Genomic DNA, 19,256 nt, shown 5'->3' with positions numbered 1-19,256 from the left:
GGTCGTCTTCGCTACTATTTGTTGTACGGCGTAACTTGTAGCTTGTCGGTTCGATGTTTTGTTGCCAATTAAATAGTTAATAGTTAAGAAACTCGCAGCGCGTCGCGTTTCCAGGGAAAAACCACAACCGCAGAGCGATGTAATGAGACAGCAATGCCCAGGTAAGTACTTTGAATCGCCGGATCTCTTATTATCATGATGAATATACTGAAATTTATGGCCTTTTCAGGGAAATAATTACCATACAGGCTGGCCAGTGTGGCAACAACAGTACGTTCAAGCCGTCATATATCTCTTTATCTCCCCCCCTTCTGTCGACAGCGGCGTGAAGCATGATAAAGCAAGCAGAATGGCAAATATGAAGCTGTTATGTCTTTTATACGATGCTACGGCGACTGCAGGCTTGCGAGTTCTAGGGCTAACATGGGTTAATCGTAGTTGGGACGCAGTTCTGGCAGCAACTCTGCCTGGAGCATGGCATCAACCAGGATGGGAATCTGGAAGAGTTTGCAACTGAGGGAGGAGACCGCAAAGATGTGTTTTTTTACCAGGTATGAACTCTGCTAGATGATGAAATGCTGCGATGTTTTCCGTACGGCATTGCTAACTGGCCCATAGAGTGATGACACTCGCTACATCCCGCGAGCAATATTAATCGACCTTGAGCCTAGAGTATGCTCCAACTGTGCATTATTGACACCGGGTATATACTGCGGGAACTAGGCTAACCGATACCTAGGTCCTCAGCGCGATCCAGAATGGCCCGTACAGCAACATCTACAACCCAGAGAACTTCTTTATAGGCAAAGATGGAAGTGGTGCGGGGAACAATTGGGCTGCTGGATATGCTACGGGCGACACCGTACAGGAGGAGATATTTGATATGATCGATCGAGAGGCAGACGGCAGCGATTCACTGGAGGTAAATAGGGAGAGCTACGACTTGTCTGAGTAATATGGCTAACTGTACCAGGGTTTCATGCTTCTTCACTCCATTGCTGGAGGAACAGGTTCTGGCCTAGGAAGCTACATTCTCGAGCGGATGAACGACCGATTTCCGAAGAAGCTGATCCAGACATATTCGGTGTTCCCTGACACGCAGGCAGCAGATGTAGTCGTTAACCCCTACAACAGTCTTCTTACCATGAGACGATTAACCCAAAACGCAGACTCAGTGGTAAGTTTTATTAACGCTTTAGACATGTACTCGTCTGCTGACAATTCAATGCAAAAGGTTGTACTAGACAATGGAGCGCTTTCAAGGATAGCAGCGGATCGGCTCCATGTGCAAGAACCATCTTTCCAACAGACAAACCAGCTTGTAGGAGGCACCTAGACATACATGCTCATGAAACATTTTTATTGTTATTATCTCCGCTTGCTAACCCATGCGCCAGGTTTCCACTGTAATGTCCGCGTCTACAACTACCCTTCGGTATCCAGGGTACATGCATAACGACCTCGTTAGCGTGATTGCATCTCTCATCCCTATTCCGCGCGCACATTTCCTGATTACATCATACACACCATTCACTGGCGATCAAGTTGAGCAGGCCAAGACAGTACGGAAGACCACGGTGCTGGACGTGATGCGCAGACTGCTCCAGCCCAAAAACCGCATGATGTCTATAACACCGGGTAAATCCAGCTGCTATATCAGCATCCTTAACATCATACAGGGAGAGGCAGATCAAACGGACGTGCACAAATCAGTTTTGCGCATCCGCGAGAGACATCTGGCATCCTTCATCCCATGGGGCCCAGCTAGCATCCAGGTAGCGATCCCTAAGAAATCGCCCTACCTTCAGAACACGCATCGAGTCAGTGGCCTCATGCTGGCCAACCACACGTCTGTGGCAACGCTGTTTAAGCGCATCGTCAGCCAGTACGACCGTCTGCGGAAGCGCAACGCCTTCCTCGAGCAGTACAAGAAGGAGACCCCCTTTGCAGACGGCCTGGGCGAGTTTGATGAAGCGCGGGAGGTCGTGATGGATCTGGTCGCTGAATACGAAGCGGCGGAGAAACCGGACTACCTAGGAGGAGGGGCAGAGGGAGATCATGGAGATGAGGGATAAATAAAACAGAAAACAAAAACAAACAAAATTATCGAAAATCTTAACTAATGGAAATGCTATCTTCTCTTTCACCTGTCTTTTTCTTGGGCAATTTCAAACACGCCTGCTAAGCCCCGGGATATGGGGTCGTGGAGTATATACATACTTAATAGCAGCACGAAAGGAACAATTACATAGTATGACATATTATGGGTACTTGGGGTAAAACAGACAGCATCTAGAGTCCACCATCAGTCAGCGCGCCCTCCACTCTCAACCTGGCAGCGCTGGCAGTGGTTGGCTCTGGGCGTGGAAGAGTGTCCACTGAGCAGCCGGCCTAACAGCGATGACCTGGTCAAGACCCGTTCAGCTTCCCCAAACCATCCACATCTCCACGGAGTCTCATCTCATCTCGCTCAGTATCTGGACAGCCTCTTCTTTCAGCTTCTTCATCTTCACCAACAGCACAACACCACAACTTCTTTTTCTTTCTATAAAAAACAAGAATTCCGCCTTATGCAGAAATTCGTCAGCCAAGCAAAAAAGCTTAACTTGGCCTTCCCGTTCTCGGCATGCGCTTCCGAGCCGCGGCATCTTTATTTCTACGGCAAAGGAAAATAGAAGCTTCGACAGAACTTCTACATCCATATATATATATATATGTACGTTATATGTGCAACTCACTCCAGGTATATACGTTGTGTTATGCGGAGACACACACATATACTTAGCACCCCTGGGGGAGCCGGCCCACCTCTGACATATATAAAATATTCGAGAAGGATGCATCGGTGTTGCAGCGCCCCACGGCGACGGTGGAGCTGTGGTGCAGTCGCCGTTGGTCCTGGTTGCATCCAAGACGTCAGCGTCCGGAGCAGATCGTTGCCCTTTGCTATAATTCCGCTCTAAAAGGCGAACTTGGCTGATCTTCTGAGCATGGTCAGCCGTTTGCCCGGCATGGCTATTGGCCTACACGGCTGATCATACCTTCTTCGTGTATTCTCTCTACCCGGGGTGTCCGGGGAAGTTGGAATTATCAGGTAATCACAGAAGAACCCAATCCCAACATGATCCTGGACTGGGAAACTCTCAGCAGTGGGTTTTGCCTAGGAACTGGGCTCGGATGAGGTTCGCGGCGAGAGCTACCCAAACCAACCGTGGACGCCCTTTTTTAGGCTGATACTATCTTGTTCCCTTACTTCTTATGAGTGGCGAACGGAGGACCGGGGAACCGAAATTTCCCAAACTTTAGAGAAGTTTTGGTTTAAAGGTTAAGCTGTCGCCGCTTGTTGAACGCTCGATGATTCAATTGTTGAGATATTCCATTTCGACTTGCTCATCCATATAACAATATATGCCTTCCTGAGCTTGCTCGTCGTGGTTTCTTGTCATCCTCCAATATCCATCCCCTTCCGTATAAACCACCTCTCTCTTTCCTTAACTCGTCATTTAGCCTCTCCCCTCAAACACAGACACACAAAAAAAATAACATCCACGCATATTAAGCTGTCGCCATGTTGACAGAACAAAAGGCGGAGGAGTCAAAGGTCAATCAAGACATCTCCCTCCGCAACAATAACATAGACGAAGAGCAAAATGAAATCTCAAAAGATCTACCGGCCTACCAAAATAATGACCCTTTTGGAGACGAAGAATTTTCGGATGTTAAATACAAGGTCATGACGTGGTGGTAAGTCATTTTACATCAGCCCCAAAGCGAGTCCAATCATTAACAGGCTACATAGGCAATGTGGAATGAGTATGTACTCCTGCGGATGCGTTATGTCCGTCCTTTGTACAGAACTAACGCCGGGTTCAAGTAATGATTGCGGAGACGATATCTCTTGGAATCCTTTCACTACCCTCTGCAGTTGCTGCACTGGGTATCGTTCCGTAAGCGCATCCCTACACAAAGCTGCTGCTAATTATCATACGGGTTCTAATGTTTCTCCTATTGTGTAGTGCCGTAATTATTATAGTAGGCCTAGGAGGCCTTGCCACATATACCGGATTTGTTATTGGCCAGTTTAAGATGAAATACCCCCATGTACACAACATGGCAGATGCTGGGGAGGTGCTCATGGGTCCTATTGGACGTGAAATCCTAGGAGGAGCCCAACTGTTGTTCTTGGTTTTTATCATGGGGAGCCATATCCTAACGTTCATTGTCATGATGAATACTCTCACCGAGCATGGAACGTGCAGTATCGTATTTGGTGTTGTCGGAATGATCGTTTCTCTACTCCTGGCGCTTCCACGAACACTGAAGAACGTTTCCTGGTTGTCAATATCATGTAAGTGTCTCGTTTTCTTCTGAATTATCAGTTTATTAACTACCCCCCAGCTTTCATTAGTATCCTTGCTGCCGTATTTGTCACCATGATTGGAATTGGCATTCAGCACCCAGGAAAGGCGGTTGAAGTCACTGTGAAAACTGATCTCTACCACGGCTTTTTGGCTGTTAGCAACATTGTTTTTGCCTATGGTACGTCTTAAATCATTCTAAGAATACTACCCATCATTCTAAACAAGCTAATAATAAACAGCCGGTCATGTGGCATTCTTCGGTTTCATTTCTGAGTTGAAGGAACCTGCCGGCTACCCCAAGGCTCTTTTCCTCCTTCAAGGCAGCAACACCACCCTCTATACCGTCTCTGCCATTGTAATTTACGTTTATGGTGGAAAGGATGTCGCTTCGCCAGCTCTCGGCTCCACCGGGCCGATCCTGCGAAAAGTTGCCTACGGAGTCGCCATGCCAACGGTATGGCTCAACTTTGAACTTTCTACATGTTAATATAATTACTGACTTAAAGTTTTTATAGATTGTTATTGCTGGTGTCATCAACGGTCACGTTGCTAGCAAGTATTTATATGTCCGAATTTTCCGTGGAACCAACAAGATGTCGCAGCGAACCTTCACCTCCGTAGGAACCTGGGTCGTTATCACCGTCATCCTGTGGGTTATCGCTTGGATTATCGCTGAAGCTATCCCTGTTTTCAATAACCTTCTCAGCTTGATCACTGCTCTCTTCGCGAGCTGGTTTACTTGTAAGTTTACCCATAAAAACAGATTAACTCGACTCCTCCATATTGTAATGATTGGCTAACGGATGCAACAGATGGTCTTAGCGGTTTATTCTGGCTATTCATTAACAAGGGGCAATACTTCTCCTCGCCTCGCAAGATCTTCCTCACGTTCCTTAACTCATTCGTATTCATTGCTGGTGCCGCAATTGTATGTGTTAATCCGCACTACCAATCATGCATCTCTACCTAGAGCTCACTGCTAACTTATATATTAGTGTGGCCTTGGACTATATGTCTCCGGCAAAGCGCTCCACGACAGCCCAGCCGGCACCAGTTTCTCGTGTGCAAGCAATGTGGAATATTAGAAAGGGCCATGAGAATCTCAAAATTCTTACTATACCATTTGATGAATTCTTTCTGGAAAATCGTTTAGATTTTAGATCGTCTGTTAGGGTGCTTGGATTCACCTATTGACTGCAATTCGTTTTCTAGCGAGTCCGGAGTGGGCATTATTTTTATATTCAACTTTTGATGTACAGATACTATGATACGGTTTGTTAAGAAAACAATCCTCAAATGATGAAATTTTTCTAAGAAATTCAATTCAATGAGGCCCATATAGCTCCCTGACCCATGCGTGTTAAAGTCTAGCTCTCCACCTATTTAACACTGACCCTTCCAACAAGCCATTATCAAGTACAAATATTGTGGCAGTTGGTTTTAAGCACTGGTAACTGAATCAGTATTAATATAGATAACTATAGGGAACGAAGTCCATAAGCGAGTGACTGGGTGGTTACATCTGCAACACAAGGCAAAGATATAAGAAAAGGAATATAGCAAGGTTGCATTATATGTCTTCTAGGCCCTTCCTGGGCCTATTCCGTCAACAATTCCTCGCAATTTCTGCGCAAGAGAGTGCTAACTATCTAGCCACTCTCACTTTCTCCCTTCTGCTCAGTAGACGGCTCGGCTTGGTCATTAATGTAAAGGCATTTGATGCTCTTGGTTTGACGGCCGTTGTGTTTGAAAGCATCTGGAATGCTGCGGGATGAGACAATAGAAGTGCTGGTCTCACAGTTTGCGTCCCTGAGCCATTGTTATAAACTGAAATGCAACGAAATTATCGAGGGCAGGGGAGATGGGGAAATCATACGAATAAAACTGGCACAGGGCACCATGCGGCAACTTGGCGGACCCGACGGAGGTAACGCTAGATTAGCAGTCGAAATTAGCAATATGATCACATTTCTTGGAGAAATTGGTAAAAGCAGGGCTTACAACGGATCAGCTAGAGGGTTGCATTCGGAATCAATTGGGAGTTCCTTGCGGCGGCCATTGAATCCAGTTAAACTCCAGATGGATGCCTGATGAACAACCGTTAGTACGTATCTTCCAGTACCGGGATGATATCCTAGTCAATTATGCTTCGGGGCCAAGTCTTACATTGATGTTGCAAGTATCGCTGCTAGGAGTGGGACCGGCGCTGATGAGGGCGACATTCGTCGCTACCGCAAGAGCAAAGAGGCGGGAGAAGAACATTTTGGTATAGTTAGGCGGGGAGTAATGTGCAAATGATATTTGAACAAAGCTGGCTATATGATGTCGACTCCTGCTAACCCAAGTTGACCTTGATTTCTGAGATTAAAAGAGGAGGAGGCAAAAGACATAGTATTTATATTGTCTCCTGGGACTCTTTATCGATGGAAAAGGGGTTCTCAGTTAACCGTCTCAATTATCTCGTGGAACTGTGATAGTATCAGCTCCGCCACTAACATCACAATATCAGCATTTCCCTCCTGTTTTTGGGTGTTGTAATTCACACAGGGTAGGAGGTAGCTCTACCCCAAGCACTGTATTTCGGAATGACGTTTCACGGCATTCTGGCGTGAAAAAAATGATAATTGGCGCTTTAGAAATATAGGCGTGTGCGTCCTTCAAGTTAAAGAGTAGAGTATCGAAGCTGGTTACTCGAGATTTAACGACCATGTCCTCAAAAAGTCCATCCACCCCTTTTTATGGTTTCTTAAGCATATCTCGATACGCAGTCCATGATTTTAATCAGAGTACAGAGTTATCACCCAGCCGCTCACTAGTGGTATAGTAGTATTGACTCAGATTTCTGTTAAACAAATAGCCATTTGATACGACCATTCCTATATTGTAGGCTGAAGTTCGTATCGGCAGGCTAGGAAGAAGACTAAGCTTAGTTATCCCCAGATATATCGTTAAAATTAGCGCTCCCCATAAAACAATCCCAGGCTTGATGCCTGGAAACGGCTTGTAGGTATGTAGTGTTTGAATACAAACACGTATCTGTATTGAAACATAAATCTGCATAGCAGTTTAGAGGATATATAAACAGCCGATATACTGTTTATGCGTTCATAAAAGGGGCTACAATGTTGACATGCAGTCAAGACATTGAGTAACGTGACTACCAAGTTGTCCGACCCGGAGCTAGTTGAGAGTACCTGTCGATTAATGCCGAAGAACATACCTAGTTGCCGTTGCAATATTGCCACTGGATTAGAATCCTGGCTGGCCCAATTAAAAAGTGACATCATGTTGGATTTATGCTCGTTGCTCGGCATATTATAACGGGTGCCATAAAAGACTAGCTATTTTATTTTGCCCCCAAATTGAATATCGCGTACATCTCGACTGACTTGGCGGCTTGGACTGCGCCTTAATATCAGGGATCAGTTAGACGTGCAGATTTATTGAATTCAATAAAATAGTAACTGGCATCTATTGATGTGTTGTGACGGTGGTATTTCTCTGGGGCATAGCTCCTAAGCATTGGTATCAAATGGCCTCAAGGAAAAGAGTTTAGCGGAGGCGAGATGCCTATTACTAGAGATACCAAGGAGAATAGCTAACTTGTCCGGATAATTTAACAAGTTTCTCGTTAAAGAGTATTTTAATAGTCTTCGCCTGAAGGTAATGTCGTACCACACCCAACGGGCATGCAGGGGGATGAACGTTTATCCTGAGAGAATAATCGTTAAATCATAAAGCAAGGGACAAAAACTGAAGTCATAGAATTGTCTAGGCTGTGTTAAACTCGAAGAACATGTTCGCCTTCAAAAAGTGGCAATGATAAGAGTACATTAGAATGTACTCATCCGATGCAAGTCTCTTAGTCCGTCCGATAGAGTAGAAGAGTTTCGTCACAGTAGCCTAGAGCCTGAAGTGCTCTCCACCTGAGAAAAGAAGAAATAAACTGTTTGAGATGCAAAGGATATGATGTACAAGATGGTAGATCTAGATAATAACGTAGAGATGAAGAACAAATAGAGTGTTGTTAGAGGCGGCCATGACGTTTGGCCAAAACTCAGCGGTCACGTGGATCAGCGAGGCTCAAGTAGTTAAAAGAGAGAAGAAGTGAAGTTCCCCCACCCTCTTGGAAGCATATCAAGAGCATACAACTACACTCCAGCACAAGGGAAAAGACAAAGTACGACAGGCTACAGGTTATTATTTTTTTACGGTGCGTTGAATGTGAAGGGGTTTTTAGAACTGAGCGGAGAGTAGAAGAGAGCTGATGCCATGTCTAGAAGCTGAACAGCTGAACTATAGAAAACCAGGCATTATGGACAAGATCCCGGACCAGATGAAGGGTGCCCAGCAGCCCGGTAAGAGAAGACGATACCTTTTCTCCCAGATACCCAAGACTCAACCAGGCCAAAGCGGAATATCCGTCCCTCGTCCCTTTGCCAAACATGCAAGCTAATGGGAACAATCTCACGCTAGGTGACGCCAAGAACACAGCCAAAAAGTTCACTGATCAAGGCCAGAGCAAGGTCGATGAGTTTAAGCAGAAGGGCCAGGAGGCTGCCCAGTCTGTCAAGGATGCCGCATCCAACGTCACAGGTAGTGTACCAGGCGGTTCGTTCTCCCACCGAATCCGGTTCTGGTTTTTATTTAGCCCCTTTATCAGATATTGTTTCTTAGAATGACTGCTAACCCACTGGCATCCGTAGCCAAATAAATGATGGACTAAATGTCCTTATGTTTTTTTTTTAAAAAAAAACAATCCTGTGTAACTAGGCGAGCCGGCTGTCTCATGGTATCGAATTGGATAGGTGGGCATTGCCTGGATCAAAAAACACAGAATGGTTTAGTGAATATGGAGGGATCATGGATAGTAACATCGATAATTTCAAATTGAACATTCACTCAGGGTATCAAGGCTACCACGCGTCCTATGTCACAGTGGTACTTCAGTATTCATGTAGAAGCTGGCGAGCATCTCAAAAAGCAAAGCAGTCAGCGACATATCGAGTACGACATATTCTAATTCTTCCCATTCACTGTCTCGCATGTGCTAGACCTCGTCCTCCGGCCCCACCAGCAGTAGCTGAGACATCATGTACAACACAGAGAAGGTACTTGCGGTCTGGTATTATGATTATTTCGTGGATTTTCGTCCTTAGCCGTAGAAGCTTTAGTTCATCATCTTCCTCACGTTCGGACAATGCCTGGTCCTCGAACGGATTACTACCAGCCGTGTCACCGTCTTTATTGAGGCTGTTCCCATTCCCACTCTCTGCTCCATGGTCATCTTCACTGTCCAATGGTGAAGATAGTGCAGTGCTTAGGGATGATGCAGAACAGACGAATGCATGGATGTGTACGGCGAGGGTCTCTGCCGGGCTAGGTTTGTATGGCGTGGGCTGTGTCGGAGGTTGTATGACCACCGGGCTACTGGCCGTCTCTGAGCGCCTGTCGTCTAGGTCTATTGTTGAGGAAGGTGTTGCTGGCTCTGCTGAAGGTGCTGAACTCGAAGATGTGCCATCTGCCGGACTCGACGTAGCAAGTAGACCAGTTGTCTGTATTATCGAGCCGTCTTTGCGCGATAGTATCAACGTTGATTGTACACCAGGCCTCGATGTGAGATGTGACAATTGAGCAACTACATGCTGGGGAATTTCTGGCAGCTTTAAATAACTTGTTAGCTTGGTGGACAAGAAATGAGAGCAGTACCAACGAACCGGGTTTCGTTCCATCATTTCTAGTATCCTAGCCAGAGCTCGGTTTTTCCCTCAGTAGATCTCCGAAAAGGCAGAGCGTCGATGTTGTGAAAGCTGAATTAGAAACTCCTTGTAATCCGTCTTGAGATCTTGAGTTACTCCTTAACTATTTGAAAGCTGTGGTGCTGACTAAGCACAGTTATAGTTAAAAAGTTCTTTTGGACGTCAAAGAAGATGAAGTATTTTATTCCAGCTACCACCTTTGAGTACAAGAGGACCATTTATTACAGTCGTTTCCCCTCTGATGCTGATGTATTCTGGCTATTAAACCGATTTTAATCGCTCGACTTGCATCAGTCGGGCAGCAATGGGCTCCAGCCAAAAAAAGAAAAACGAAAAGAAGAAGGATTTCCAGGTGTGTGCAATTGCTATAGAGATAAATGAGATATTCTACAACGCCCACATAACTAATAAACTGTAGAAAACGAAGCTTAAGGTTGGAAAGAAGAAGGCTGCCCCTTCGAACTTCACAAATACCAGCTTTAAATCGAAATGTAAGCTCGCTTAGAGCGCTGGCCTTATTAGACTAGACGGATTGGCAGAGCTGACTTCGTGGGATACCCAGCAATCGTATTAAACCAACAGTCGCTTTCGACCACCGCCCCGTCAGAGTCCTCGCAGTTCACCCATTCGCTATCTCTGTTAGGCTCCAAGACAGATAGCCAACGTAAAGAGTCCTTATCTCACCTCACCACCGCTGTTGCATCGCGACCAGTTGATTCTCCACTTCCACGGCCAGTCGGAGTTATACTGCCACTACTATTCCCCTTAATTCTGGATGGCAATAATGGAGTGCGGACTCAGCTACTCAAACTGTTGAAGGTTCTCCCTCAACCTGACCTGGAAGGCCATGCGCCAGCATTCTTACCTTACCTTCGAGCTGGAATGACACATTTGGCTGCGGATATTAGACTATCATCAGTCGAAATGCTATCCTGGTTACTGTCTATTGCTGGCCAGGAACTGGTGTCTGCCGCGGGGGGTTGGATTAAAACCTTGAACTGCTTTCTCTCGCTGTTGGGATGGCATACTGAAGCTTCGACAAAGTGGACATCTAATAGAACTTCATTTGGGAAATCCGGCAGCGAAGGAAAGTTAATGGTGAGGGTTCTACAAGTATTTGCTGAGTTCCTACATGCAGGGATCGGTCGACCAGGCCAGAGTTTATCCGAAGAGGGACAAGGAGTAAATGATGCCCGGGCATTATTTCCACTCCGACATATCCAATATCACATCCTCCCGACTAAAGCATCCCCATTCGCGTATCTCGACTTATTTGGCAGCGTCAAAAGCGAAGAGGGAGACATGTATGAATCTCGTGAAGATCGACTGAGGGTCTTCACCGAACTCTTTCAACACCCTGTTGAAAGAGGTATTGACGCTGCCCGACAAGACGGGGGTGAAATCGGTCGTGTCTCTGCTGGCGTTAGAAAAGTACTCCGGGAATGCAATATGTCTTCTAATCTGTGAGAATCGATCATGGTAACTCTGCGATCCATCATTCGGTTTCGCAGCCCTACGTATGGATTGCCCAGTTTACCTGGATGCTTCTCAAAGGGGGGAAAATATTAACCAGCCTGGCCTTCTTTCTCTCAAGGATAAAAGCAAGCCAACCCAACAAGCCTTCGGGAATGGAGTTTGGTACACTTTCGCCGTCAAGTCTCTTATCCGGACGTAAAGGAAAGCCATCTCTATTGGCTTCCTATCCCGGCCAAAAGTAGAAGGACATATATGTTCGAGATTTTATACCATCTCATGCAGCATGAATGAAATAGGGACTATTACTTCTCAATTCGAGAATACCCTAACACAATATGTCTTACTCTTTATCTTGACAGAGCACTGTCAGAAATACTATACTCCTATATAAACAATTCTATGCTTCAATATCTCATTTGCTTCACCGGCAATATTCAATATTGAGAGTTGTTCCTCACTCCCTCTAACAAACCCTTCACCTCAGTTTATTAGTTTACTCAACTATCAACAAAGAAAGAACGGAGGTGATATATAGAGTATCATCTCGCTAGATGAAGAGCAGGACTTCTAGATACATTACCCTTATTCACACTTCAGGTGGCCATAACCTCTGGGTAAGTGAACTGAAGGCTTTTCCCCCTAAACGTCAGAAGTTTCTTACACTACCGACCTCTATAGCTCCTACTCTGTGCTACGGCTATGTTGCTGGGAAACCACGAACAGAGCTTTTTGCATATTTTTTCCTTCCTACTTCACAGCTTGACTCGACTGTGACTACAACAGATTTCCCGTTAAAGACCAGGCTTTTTCTCTATCTTTCCACCTATATCCATATCATACGATATCCAAATTTCAGCAGTTCTGTAACAAGTATTTCTTACCCCCCTTATCCACTATGGACGACCCTGTGTTCAAGAAACCCTTTCTCCCGATTAAGCGAGCTCCGATTGTGTCGGTTGAGGCATTGCTAGATGAGCCGTTGCCAGTGGAATTGCCGGTCAAGGTGTGGTTTTATGTCATTTGCCTATCCACTGCTGAGAGGCTTTGTGGTCCCTATAGGCTTAGGAGACTGCTTCTCAATAGGTCCGCTGATGATCTTATGTGTAAGGTCGCCGTTCCCGAGATACATCCACTGTAGGTGCCTTGATGTATTATTTTACCAGTTATGTTATTGATATCTCGCGAGCTAGGTCAGATGCCTTTATGGAAGCCACTGAGCCGAAGGTACCTTCAGCATCGTCTTCTCCGAATTTGTCAGAGCTATCAGCTACGTCACATGTTTGGACACAACCGGCCTCGCCTGTAGGCCAAGCATCGATGGCCCTGGATGGACGGCTCGAAGCAAGCCCAAACACAGTGTCAAATATGCTTGGACAACTGCGTGATGGAGAACTCCTTCCGCGGGAAACGATTCAACTAGCTGCTGTGGATACCTTTTCTATAGCTAAGGGCCAAAATTCAAAACGCAAGAGAGACGAAGAAAGCCTCAATGACGATAGTTCTAATGATGAAAGGCCTTTGAAACTCTCAAGGTCTAGTGACGAAGATACCCCGAGCCTCCAGCCATCCTCGCCGAACAACTCTGAAAAATACAAACCTCAACTCATTTATCTCCCCGCCGAGATACACAGGGGAATTATCGACAAGCTTGATTTGTTAGACATAATCCACCTTGGCCTTACATCACGGTATTTTCTTAGGCTGCTCGCAAACCACCTCAGGTTGATTACTACTAGAAACTTGGGGAAATGGGCGGGAGAGAGTATTTTATGCCTTGGAGACGTGATTGAACAAGATGACTTTCCTCCAGCCGTGTTCAAGGACCCTCATCTTCAATATATCTTTGCCCCCGAGCTAGACAAACTCATCGACACTGAGCACCCGACTCTGCTCGAGTATTTACGTGAATGCGGCCCTGTTTTCCCTCTTTCTGTTCCTTCTCCGTTAGATTGCGGGTTTCTTCATTCGGAAGGGTTCAACGATGAGTTTTACACACTGCCAGTTACCGTTATAAGTGAAATGATTGATCTACTCTGCCCATCCCCAAGTGACTTTTATCCAACAGATGCCCACTGGGTGCTCAGAAACCTCACAACCAAAGAGTATGCCCTACTAGACGAGCCATATGGACAACGCCACCAGAAAGCCTGTTTTGGCCTTGGAGATCTGATTCTCCTGCGGACATGTTGGTCCAGCAAACCTCCAGCGGGACTTCAAGTCGACGACAAGAAACCGATACACCGAGGTATATGGGCCGGCCACCGCTTCGAAATTGTACAATTGTATAACCATAATCGAGAAATGATATCAGAGAGTAGGGATAACGAGCGGCGGCGCAGACTAGGTGTCCCAATCGAGAAAACCTGGAAGGACGCCACTGCTAGTTTATTGAATGAGCTATCTGGGCTATGGGCTCGTGAGTGTGGTCGCTATTGGGAAGCACTTACGTGGCACCGGCCTGTGAGGTGAAGGGGATTTGTTTTATATCCCCAACGTTTTTCTTCATTCTCTATCATGACTTCAGAAGATTGTGAACATGAATTGGCCTTCCCCTCTTTTTCTTTGCATACTTTCGTTATCTTCTCGGAGATTAGGCTTAGATACTAATGCCGAAGAGACAGCTGTTTCCTTGAACATTGCCTATTTTACTCCGAGACGTCTTCCATTCAATGTAATAGTGAAAGTAATCTAGGTATTCCAGAAAAGTATGCCGTAAAGGAAGAAGCTATGAGAATATAGGGTATGGTAAGGTGTACAGAAATAACTATACTTCTCCCTCGCCCGGTAGTCTGATGTCAGCCCAGCCTTTCTTTCCATCATTGCTATTCTCCTTTATAGCTTTCCAAATATCCATATCAAGCCAGCCAATCCTCGCCCTATCACCAAACCCGCCTACCCAAAATCCTTTCTCCACAATAAATCGTGCCCAGTACCCGCTGTGCGGTGAATCAGGAGACCCTGGAAGCCAGTACTTTGAATCTGGATGGCTAGTTAGGAAACACTGTTCAATAGCCTGTTGGTCCTCATCCGATAGAGAGGTAAGAGGGATTTCTTCCAGATGGCCGAGAAGAGACAGACGAGGAAGAGAAGCCGGGACACCATCTAGAGGATCTTTTCCTTTCCCAGGAACATGGGAGTGATGCCACCAGTCTATTGACAAAGAAATATTGGAGCCAGCCTTGACATTCTTAAACGTTGTACCAATATCCAGCGCAAGTAAAAGAGGGTTTCCTCGTCCGAGAATCTTTGTCAAAGCGACGTTGTTATCGTGTGCAGAGCAGTCAGCAATGTAGTCAGGCAAACCGATTGGCACTCCCTCTAGAGTATGATCTTTATAACCTTTTGGGAAACCGGTGGAGAGAACGGCCGTGGAGGAGACAGCAAGCAGACGCCGTGCTAGAAGGTGAGATGTGGCCCAGTCTGGGAAGGCCATATCGGATACGGACGCGGACTCTTCATCTTCTTTGTGTGCCTTATTCTGGCTCCCTCGGCGAGGGGGAGCAAAAGGTGGAGAGTAGAAGGCGTCTCCTTTGAAGAAGCCAACGCGTGTCTGTTCCCGTACCTCGATCATCTCATCTCTGAAGCCTGGCCTAACGCCAACTGGAGATGCAGAGGCCAGAAAACTTAAGAGTAGAATTAAGGCAACAAACGACATCTTGTTGGCCCCGTACTCCGAAGGTGATGATGTAAACAGAGGTAATGTAAGGTCGGACAGAAGACGATAGGAGAGGGCCGGTGTTAAGAAAAGAAAGTAGATCTCCCTCTCGGGAGTCGAATACTCATTAATATGTGTTTGCTAAGAAGGAAGAAGGTGAAACAGAAGAAGGAAGAAGTGAAGTTTGAAGAAGGGGGAGAATCCCGGCGATTATCAGATTAAGATAAGATGCGAAAAGATCAGATAAGATCATGCCACATGACTTCATGTGCCAAGAACCGCCAAGAGCCAAGCCTTAACTTTCCTTTGCCTCAGTTTCTTCCTTTCTTCCGCCTTTCTATAATCGAGAAACGAAGACAAAGACAGGGCAAACCCAGCGGTTCAGCAAGATGATAGAGGCTACGGAGTATATATGGCGAATAAACCCGCGGAGTTTGCCGATAGACCAAGGCACTGGAGGCAATTTAACACTTTCCAAGTTTCTCTGAACCAACTAGTTGATGCAGATAACTGACTTTTCAATGGGGGTAATCACAAGAGCAAACAGCATGACCAAGTTACATTCATTTTATCTACAGGCCACATATCAAGCCGGTCTTTGTCGGCTCGCCCCGCAAGCGAGGGTACAGCCTTCACCTCAGTTCCCTGCTTAGCTCCCACTACAACACCCGAAAGAACAATGAAGACAGCAGAAACGCTCGCAAAGCTCCCCGGGCAGGTCATATCCATCATACCGCCATATTAGCTCCGTCCTTCGTCACTCTAGAGGGCCTGACCTGAGCCGTGAGGCCCCTGCCGAATGAGCTCAATATCGGGGCTTTGAATGGCACTCTGCTGTTGTATGTTACGAACTGTGTTAAAGAGGAAGATCTCTCTATTAGACTATTTATGACGACTATCAAACGTTTAACAGGACCGCATGGATGCCCTGGCGGGTCTGCGTCTGCCCAGGTTACCGAAACGGTAGACATGGGTTGAAGGTATACGTCGGTGGCTGGAGAGGAGTTTCTAGGAGATACTCCTGATGGGACATGCCCATAATTTATAGCACAGCCCGAGGGGATAGGTTTGTGAACGTCAGCAGATTCCTCAGTAGATTGCTAACTTGGCGGTATCAATCAAGGATTCAATCTGGAGAATGCTTGTTATGGCTGGTCGTAGTGCTCGTTTCCATCAGTATATTACCGTCACTCGCTCAGTTATAAGGAATTGATGTGTCCTGGTGAATGTACCTTATCAGATTACCCTTAGAACCGGAGAGCATACGGTAGGACGACAACATATTTTGTGGGTGAAGTAGACTGCTAGTTGCACACGTCCATCGTTTTATCAAGTATTCTAATCGATTTCAAAGTTCAACTGAAGTTTTGTTATTTATGGTCCACGAGAATTTTAAGTTTGCGCCTGGCCCAAGAGTTTCGCTGCGACAAAACCTCGAATTCTCGACATTCAGCAGCGACAAGCAGCCTACGACCAATACCTACGGCGGACTTCTGTTAATTAGGATCGCAAACCCATATACATTAGCATCCTGCCAATAGATCGCTTCACAGCCATGTCTGCCTCCTTTCTTGGCGCGCGCGGTGAGTTCTAACTCCCTTCGGTGGACGCACATCCAGTGAAACGTAAACCGAATCAGTTGCTAACGGCCGAGCAATGAAGCGTTCAACCATGAACAGCACACAGATGCAGAGGCTGAGTATGATCGGCTACGAGGATTAGCCAGACACGAAGCTGGACTTCGCGGTTCTTGTTTTGACAGGGTACGATCAGCTATCTTTCTCCAAGCGCATCGATCGATATTCAAGGACCAATCTCCTGACTACCTATTACTCATATAGTCCCGTCAAGCCTACGAGAATGGTGATGGCCAACGGGCCAAGGAGCTATCCGAGGAGGGCAAGGAGCACGGCCGAAAGATGGAGCAATATAACAAGCAAGCTTCGGAATTTATCTTTAGAGAGAACAACGCCGAAGGTCGTGTTGCTGCGGATACTATAGACCTGCACGGCCAATTCGTCGAGGAAGCGGAGGATATTTTGGAAGAGCGCATCAAATACGCGAGGCAGCATGGGCAGGACCATCTTCACGTGTATGTTGGAATATATTCGTCCATTAACTGGTAAGGAAACTAACATGGAATGGCCCATAGGATCGTTGGCAAGGGGAACCATTCCGCGAACCACGTCCAGAAGATCAAGCCTCGTGTTGAGCAAGTTTGTCGTGACCTTGGACTCCAATATGCCACCGAGGAGAATGCCGGGCGGATATATGTTAACCTCACCGGTGGCCCTGCTAACATGCCACCGCATTCATCACACCCTGGCCAGGGCCATGGTCAGTACAACCAACCTCCCCACGGCCAACCTCATCATGGCCAACCTCATCACGGTCAGCCTCATCACGGTCAGCCACACGGTCAGCCCCAACACCAGCAGGGTCACCAACAAGAGACTCCTGCCGAAAAGATTGCCCGGAAAGCCTTGCCTATCGTTCTCAGGAAGCTTGAAAAGGCTTGCTGTATTGTTATGTAGATGTTTATGGGGTGGATCTTATCTTTTTTTTACTTAGATGTGTGAGATTTTTTGCTGGAATGCTTTTACGACACCGGCGATTGGTACCATGATCAATCGTCACAGAACGGATGACTATTACCGTTTTCAGATCTACCGCTATATACACTGTTGCATGATACAGACCTAGCCTTAGATAGAAGTTATGAACGTATTTATTAGATATTCTTATTGTCAATATTTGCATCATAATTAAACAAAAACATCAAGTCGATCGCTTGGGCACGTATATATTATCATAAGGGCTATCTAAAATGAAAAGCAAAGGAGAAATAATAATAACTAGATAACAGACATCATATCATCAATATCAACCAATTAGCCTAGCCTTCAAAATCCACTCAACTATCCCCATAGTCTGTCAACACAGGGTCAATGATTCGATTAAGGATCGCTCGCACCAAGTTACCACTGCCCGTCTCTCCATTTATTCCCCTCTGTCCAGGTATTACGGCAAAAGTGCGTTCTAATTCATCGATCAAAGTAAAGGCCTTGTCACGTAGTTCGATTGCGACCTTTCTTGTGTACTCGAAACTGCCAGTGCTCTTCATGTACCTCACAGCATACTGTTTGACTTCATTGTCGTTAGTCTTCTGCTTTAGGATGTTGATAAGTTGGCGGTTTTCCGGCTGTGCTCGAATACTATGAATGACAGGGAAGGAGAATTTTCCTTCTGTCAAGTCTTCACATAACCCCTTGTTCTTGCTATAAGTTGGGTTGGAGAGGTTGAGATAGTCATCACAGACCTGGAACATCAGTCCCATCAGGTCAACTAGGGGTACACAGTCTCTTTAACATTCATTTAGTACAGTTAGCGCTTCATTATTTGAAAGGGAAGTAGGGAAAGGGGGGGATTGGTGTCATACATACATGGGAACATTGCTTTCTGTCTGCATAAGTTTGATTGCCAGTCTGAAGAGGCCGCCGGTCTTATTGCCGACCATTTCCAGATAGTCTTCTTCAGTGGGACAGGTCAGGGTATCTCTCCAGTACAAGTCCATGCCTTGGCCTCGGTGCAGATTCATAAGTTCCTTGATGAAGATATTGATGGCCTCGGGGTTGTTTAGTTTCTGGATCTCTTCCAAAGCCAGAAAATATACATAGTTTGCAGAGTTGATGGTCTGCGGGACGCCGAAGATGTTGTGTGCCACTGGGGCTCCTCTGCGAAGATGCGATGAGTCTTCAACATCATCAACCCTGGGAAGATACATTAGTGGGATGTTACTTTTTTTTCGAATGTTCTATGGTGACTCTGCGGCGAAGACAGCTTACAGCAACGAAGCAGTATGCAACATCACCACAACTTTGGTAACGATGGCGAGGCTTTCCTCCGGCACCTGCAGCCATCGATTATATGCTGCGATCATCTGTCCTCGTATGTCCTTACCGGGCTGATGGACCATATAATTATACGGCCCCAGCACGATATTCT

At 46.1% G+C, this 19,256-nt stretch overlaps 10 protein-coding genes across 10 annotated transcripts in view; 6 read left to right on the top strand and 4 right to left on the bottom strand.

Annotated features, from left to right (window-relative positions):
• Window positions 1-153: 153 nt before the first annotated feature.
• Window positions 154-2,075, top strand: MCYG_07032 (tubulin gamma chain; the record flags this gene model as incomplete). Its single annotated transcript, XM_002845022.1, has 8 exons — window positions 154-161; window positions 230-270; window positions 439-551; window positions 619-672; window positions 740-922; window positions 974-1,177; window positions 1,235-1,321; window positions 1,398-2,075. The coding sequence occupies 8 exons, from the start codon at window positions 154-156 to the stop codon at window positions 2,073-2,075; spliced, it is 1,368 nt and encodes a 455-aa protein (XP_002845068.1).
• A 1,493-nt stretch (window positions 2,076-3,568) lies between these two features.
• MCYG_07031 (amino acid transporter) lies at window positions 3,569-5,446 on the top strand (the record flags this gene model as incomplete). Its single annotated transcript, XM_002845021.1, has 9 exons — window positions 3,569-3,744; window positions 3,791-3,813; window positions 3,875-3,947; window positions 4,017-4,348; window positions 4,399-4,539; window positions 4,601-4,815; window positions 4,877-5,102; window positions 5,174-5,289; window positions 5,357-5,446. The coding sequence occupies 9 exons, from the start codon at window positions 3,569-3,571 to the stop codon at window positions 5,444-5,446; spliced, it is 1,392 nt and encodes a 463-aa protein (XP_002845067.1).
• Window positions 5,447-6,010: 564 nt separating this feature from the next.
• MCYG_07030 (uncharacterized protein) lies at window positions 6,011-6,623 on the bottom strand (the record flags this gene model as incomplete). Its single annotated transcript, XM_002845020.1, has 4 exons — window positions 6,011-6,170; window positions 6,238-6,294; window positions 6,363-6,448; window positions 6,528-6,623. The coding sequence occupies 4 exons, from the start codon at window positions 6,621-6,623 to the stop codon at window positions 6,011-6,013; spliced, it is 399 nt and encodes a 132-aa protein (XP_002845066.1).
• Window positions 6,624-8,400: 1,777 nt separating this feature from the next.
• Window positions 8,401-9,043, top strand: MCYG_07029 (uncharacterized protein; the record flags this gene model as incomplete). The annotated part of the gene is made up of 3 exons (XM_002845019.1): window positions 8,401-8,468; window positions 8,664-8,719; window positions 8,838-9,043. 3 exons carry the CDS (start codon window positions 8,401-8,403, stop codon window positions 9,041-9,043), a joined length of 330 nt encoding a protein of 109 aa, XP_002845065.1.
• Window positions 9,044-9,394: 351 nt separating this feature from the next.
• Window positions 9,395-10,096, bottom strand: MCYG_07028 (conserved hypothetical protein; the record flags this gene model as incomplete). The annotated part of the gene is made up of 2 exons (XM_002845018.1): window positions 9,395-10,024; window positions 10,079-10,096. The coding sequence occupies 2 exons, from the start codon at window positions 10,094-10,096 to the stop codon at window positions 9,395-9,397; spliced, it is 648 nt and encodes a 215-aa protein (XP_002845064.1).
• Window positions 10,097-10,424: 328 nt separating this feature from the next.
• MCYG_07027 (pre-rRNA-processing protein ipi1) lies at window positions 10,425-11,587 on the top strand (the record flags this gene model as incomplete). Its single annotated transcript, XM_002845017.1, has 3 exons — window positions 10,425-10,472; window positions 10,539-10,611; window positions 10,683-11,587. 3 exons carry the CDS (start codon window positions 10,425-10,427, stop codon window positions 11,585-11,587), a joined length of 1,026 nt encoding a protein of 341 aa, XP_002845063.1.
• Window positions 11,588-12,491: 904 nt separating this feature from the next.
• MCYG_07026 (conserved hypothetical protein) lies at window positions 12,492-14,065 on the top strand (the record flags this gene model as incomplete). The annotated part of the gene is made up of 2 exons (XM_002845016.1): window positions 12,492-12,730; window positions 12,787-14,065. The coding sequence occupies 2 exons, from the start codon at window positions 12,492-12,494 to the stop codon at window positions 14,063-14,065; spliced, it is 1,518 nt and encodes a 505-aa protein (XP_002845062.1).
• A 295-nt stretch (window positions 14,066-14,360) lies between these two features.
• On the bottom strand, window positions 14,361-15,251 carry MCYG_07025 (conserved hypothetical protein; the record flags this gene model as incomplete). The annotated part of the gene is made up of 1 exon (XM_002845015.1): window positions 14,361-15,251. One exon carries the CDS (start codon window positions 15,249-15,251, stop codon window positions 14,361-14,363), a length of 891 nt encoding a protein of 296 aa, XP_002845061.1.
• Window positions 15,252-16,806: 1,555 nt separating this feature from the next.
• On the top strand, window positions 16,807-17,785 carry MCYG_07024 (smr domain-containing protein; the record flags this gene model as incomplete). Its single annotated transcript, XM_002845014.1, has 4 exons — window positions 16,807-16,834; window positions 16,914-17,014; window positions 17,093-17,343; window positions 17,404-17,785. 4 exons carry the CDS (start codon window positions 16,807-16,809, stop codon window positions 17,783-17,785), a joined length of 762 nt encoding a protein of 253 aa, XP_002845060.1.
• A 380-nt stretch (window positions 17,786-18,165) lies between these two features.
• MCYG_07023 (geranylgeranyl pyrophosphate synthetase) overlaps window positions 18,166-19,256 on the bottom strand; it is a gene marked incomplete at both ends in the record, with an annotated part of 1,264 nt that continues 173 nt past the window's right edge. Inside the window, 3 exons of the mRNA XM_002845013.1 lie at window positions 18,166-18,613; window positions 18,695-19,021; window positions 19,097-19,215. Of these exons, the coding sequence (XP_002845059.1) occupies window positions 18,166-18,613; window positions 18,695-19,021; window positions 19,097-19,215 (894 nt within the window). The remainder of the gene's footprint in view (window positions 18,614-18,694; window positions 19,022-19,096; window positions 19,216-19,256) is intronic.

Source organism: Microsporum canis, genomic scaffold, assembly GCF_000151145.1.
Source record: "Microsporum canis CBS 113480 supercont1.6 genomic scaffold, whole genome shotgun sequence".
Lineage (NCBI taxonomy): Eukaryota > Fungi > Ascomycota > Eurotiomycetes > Onygenales > Arthrodermataceae > Microsporum > Microsporum canis.
Note: the sequence above shows the minus strand (reverse complement) of the source record. Positions and strands in the feature narration are given on the sequence as shown.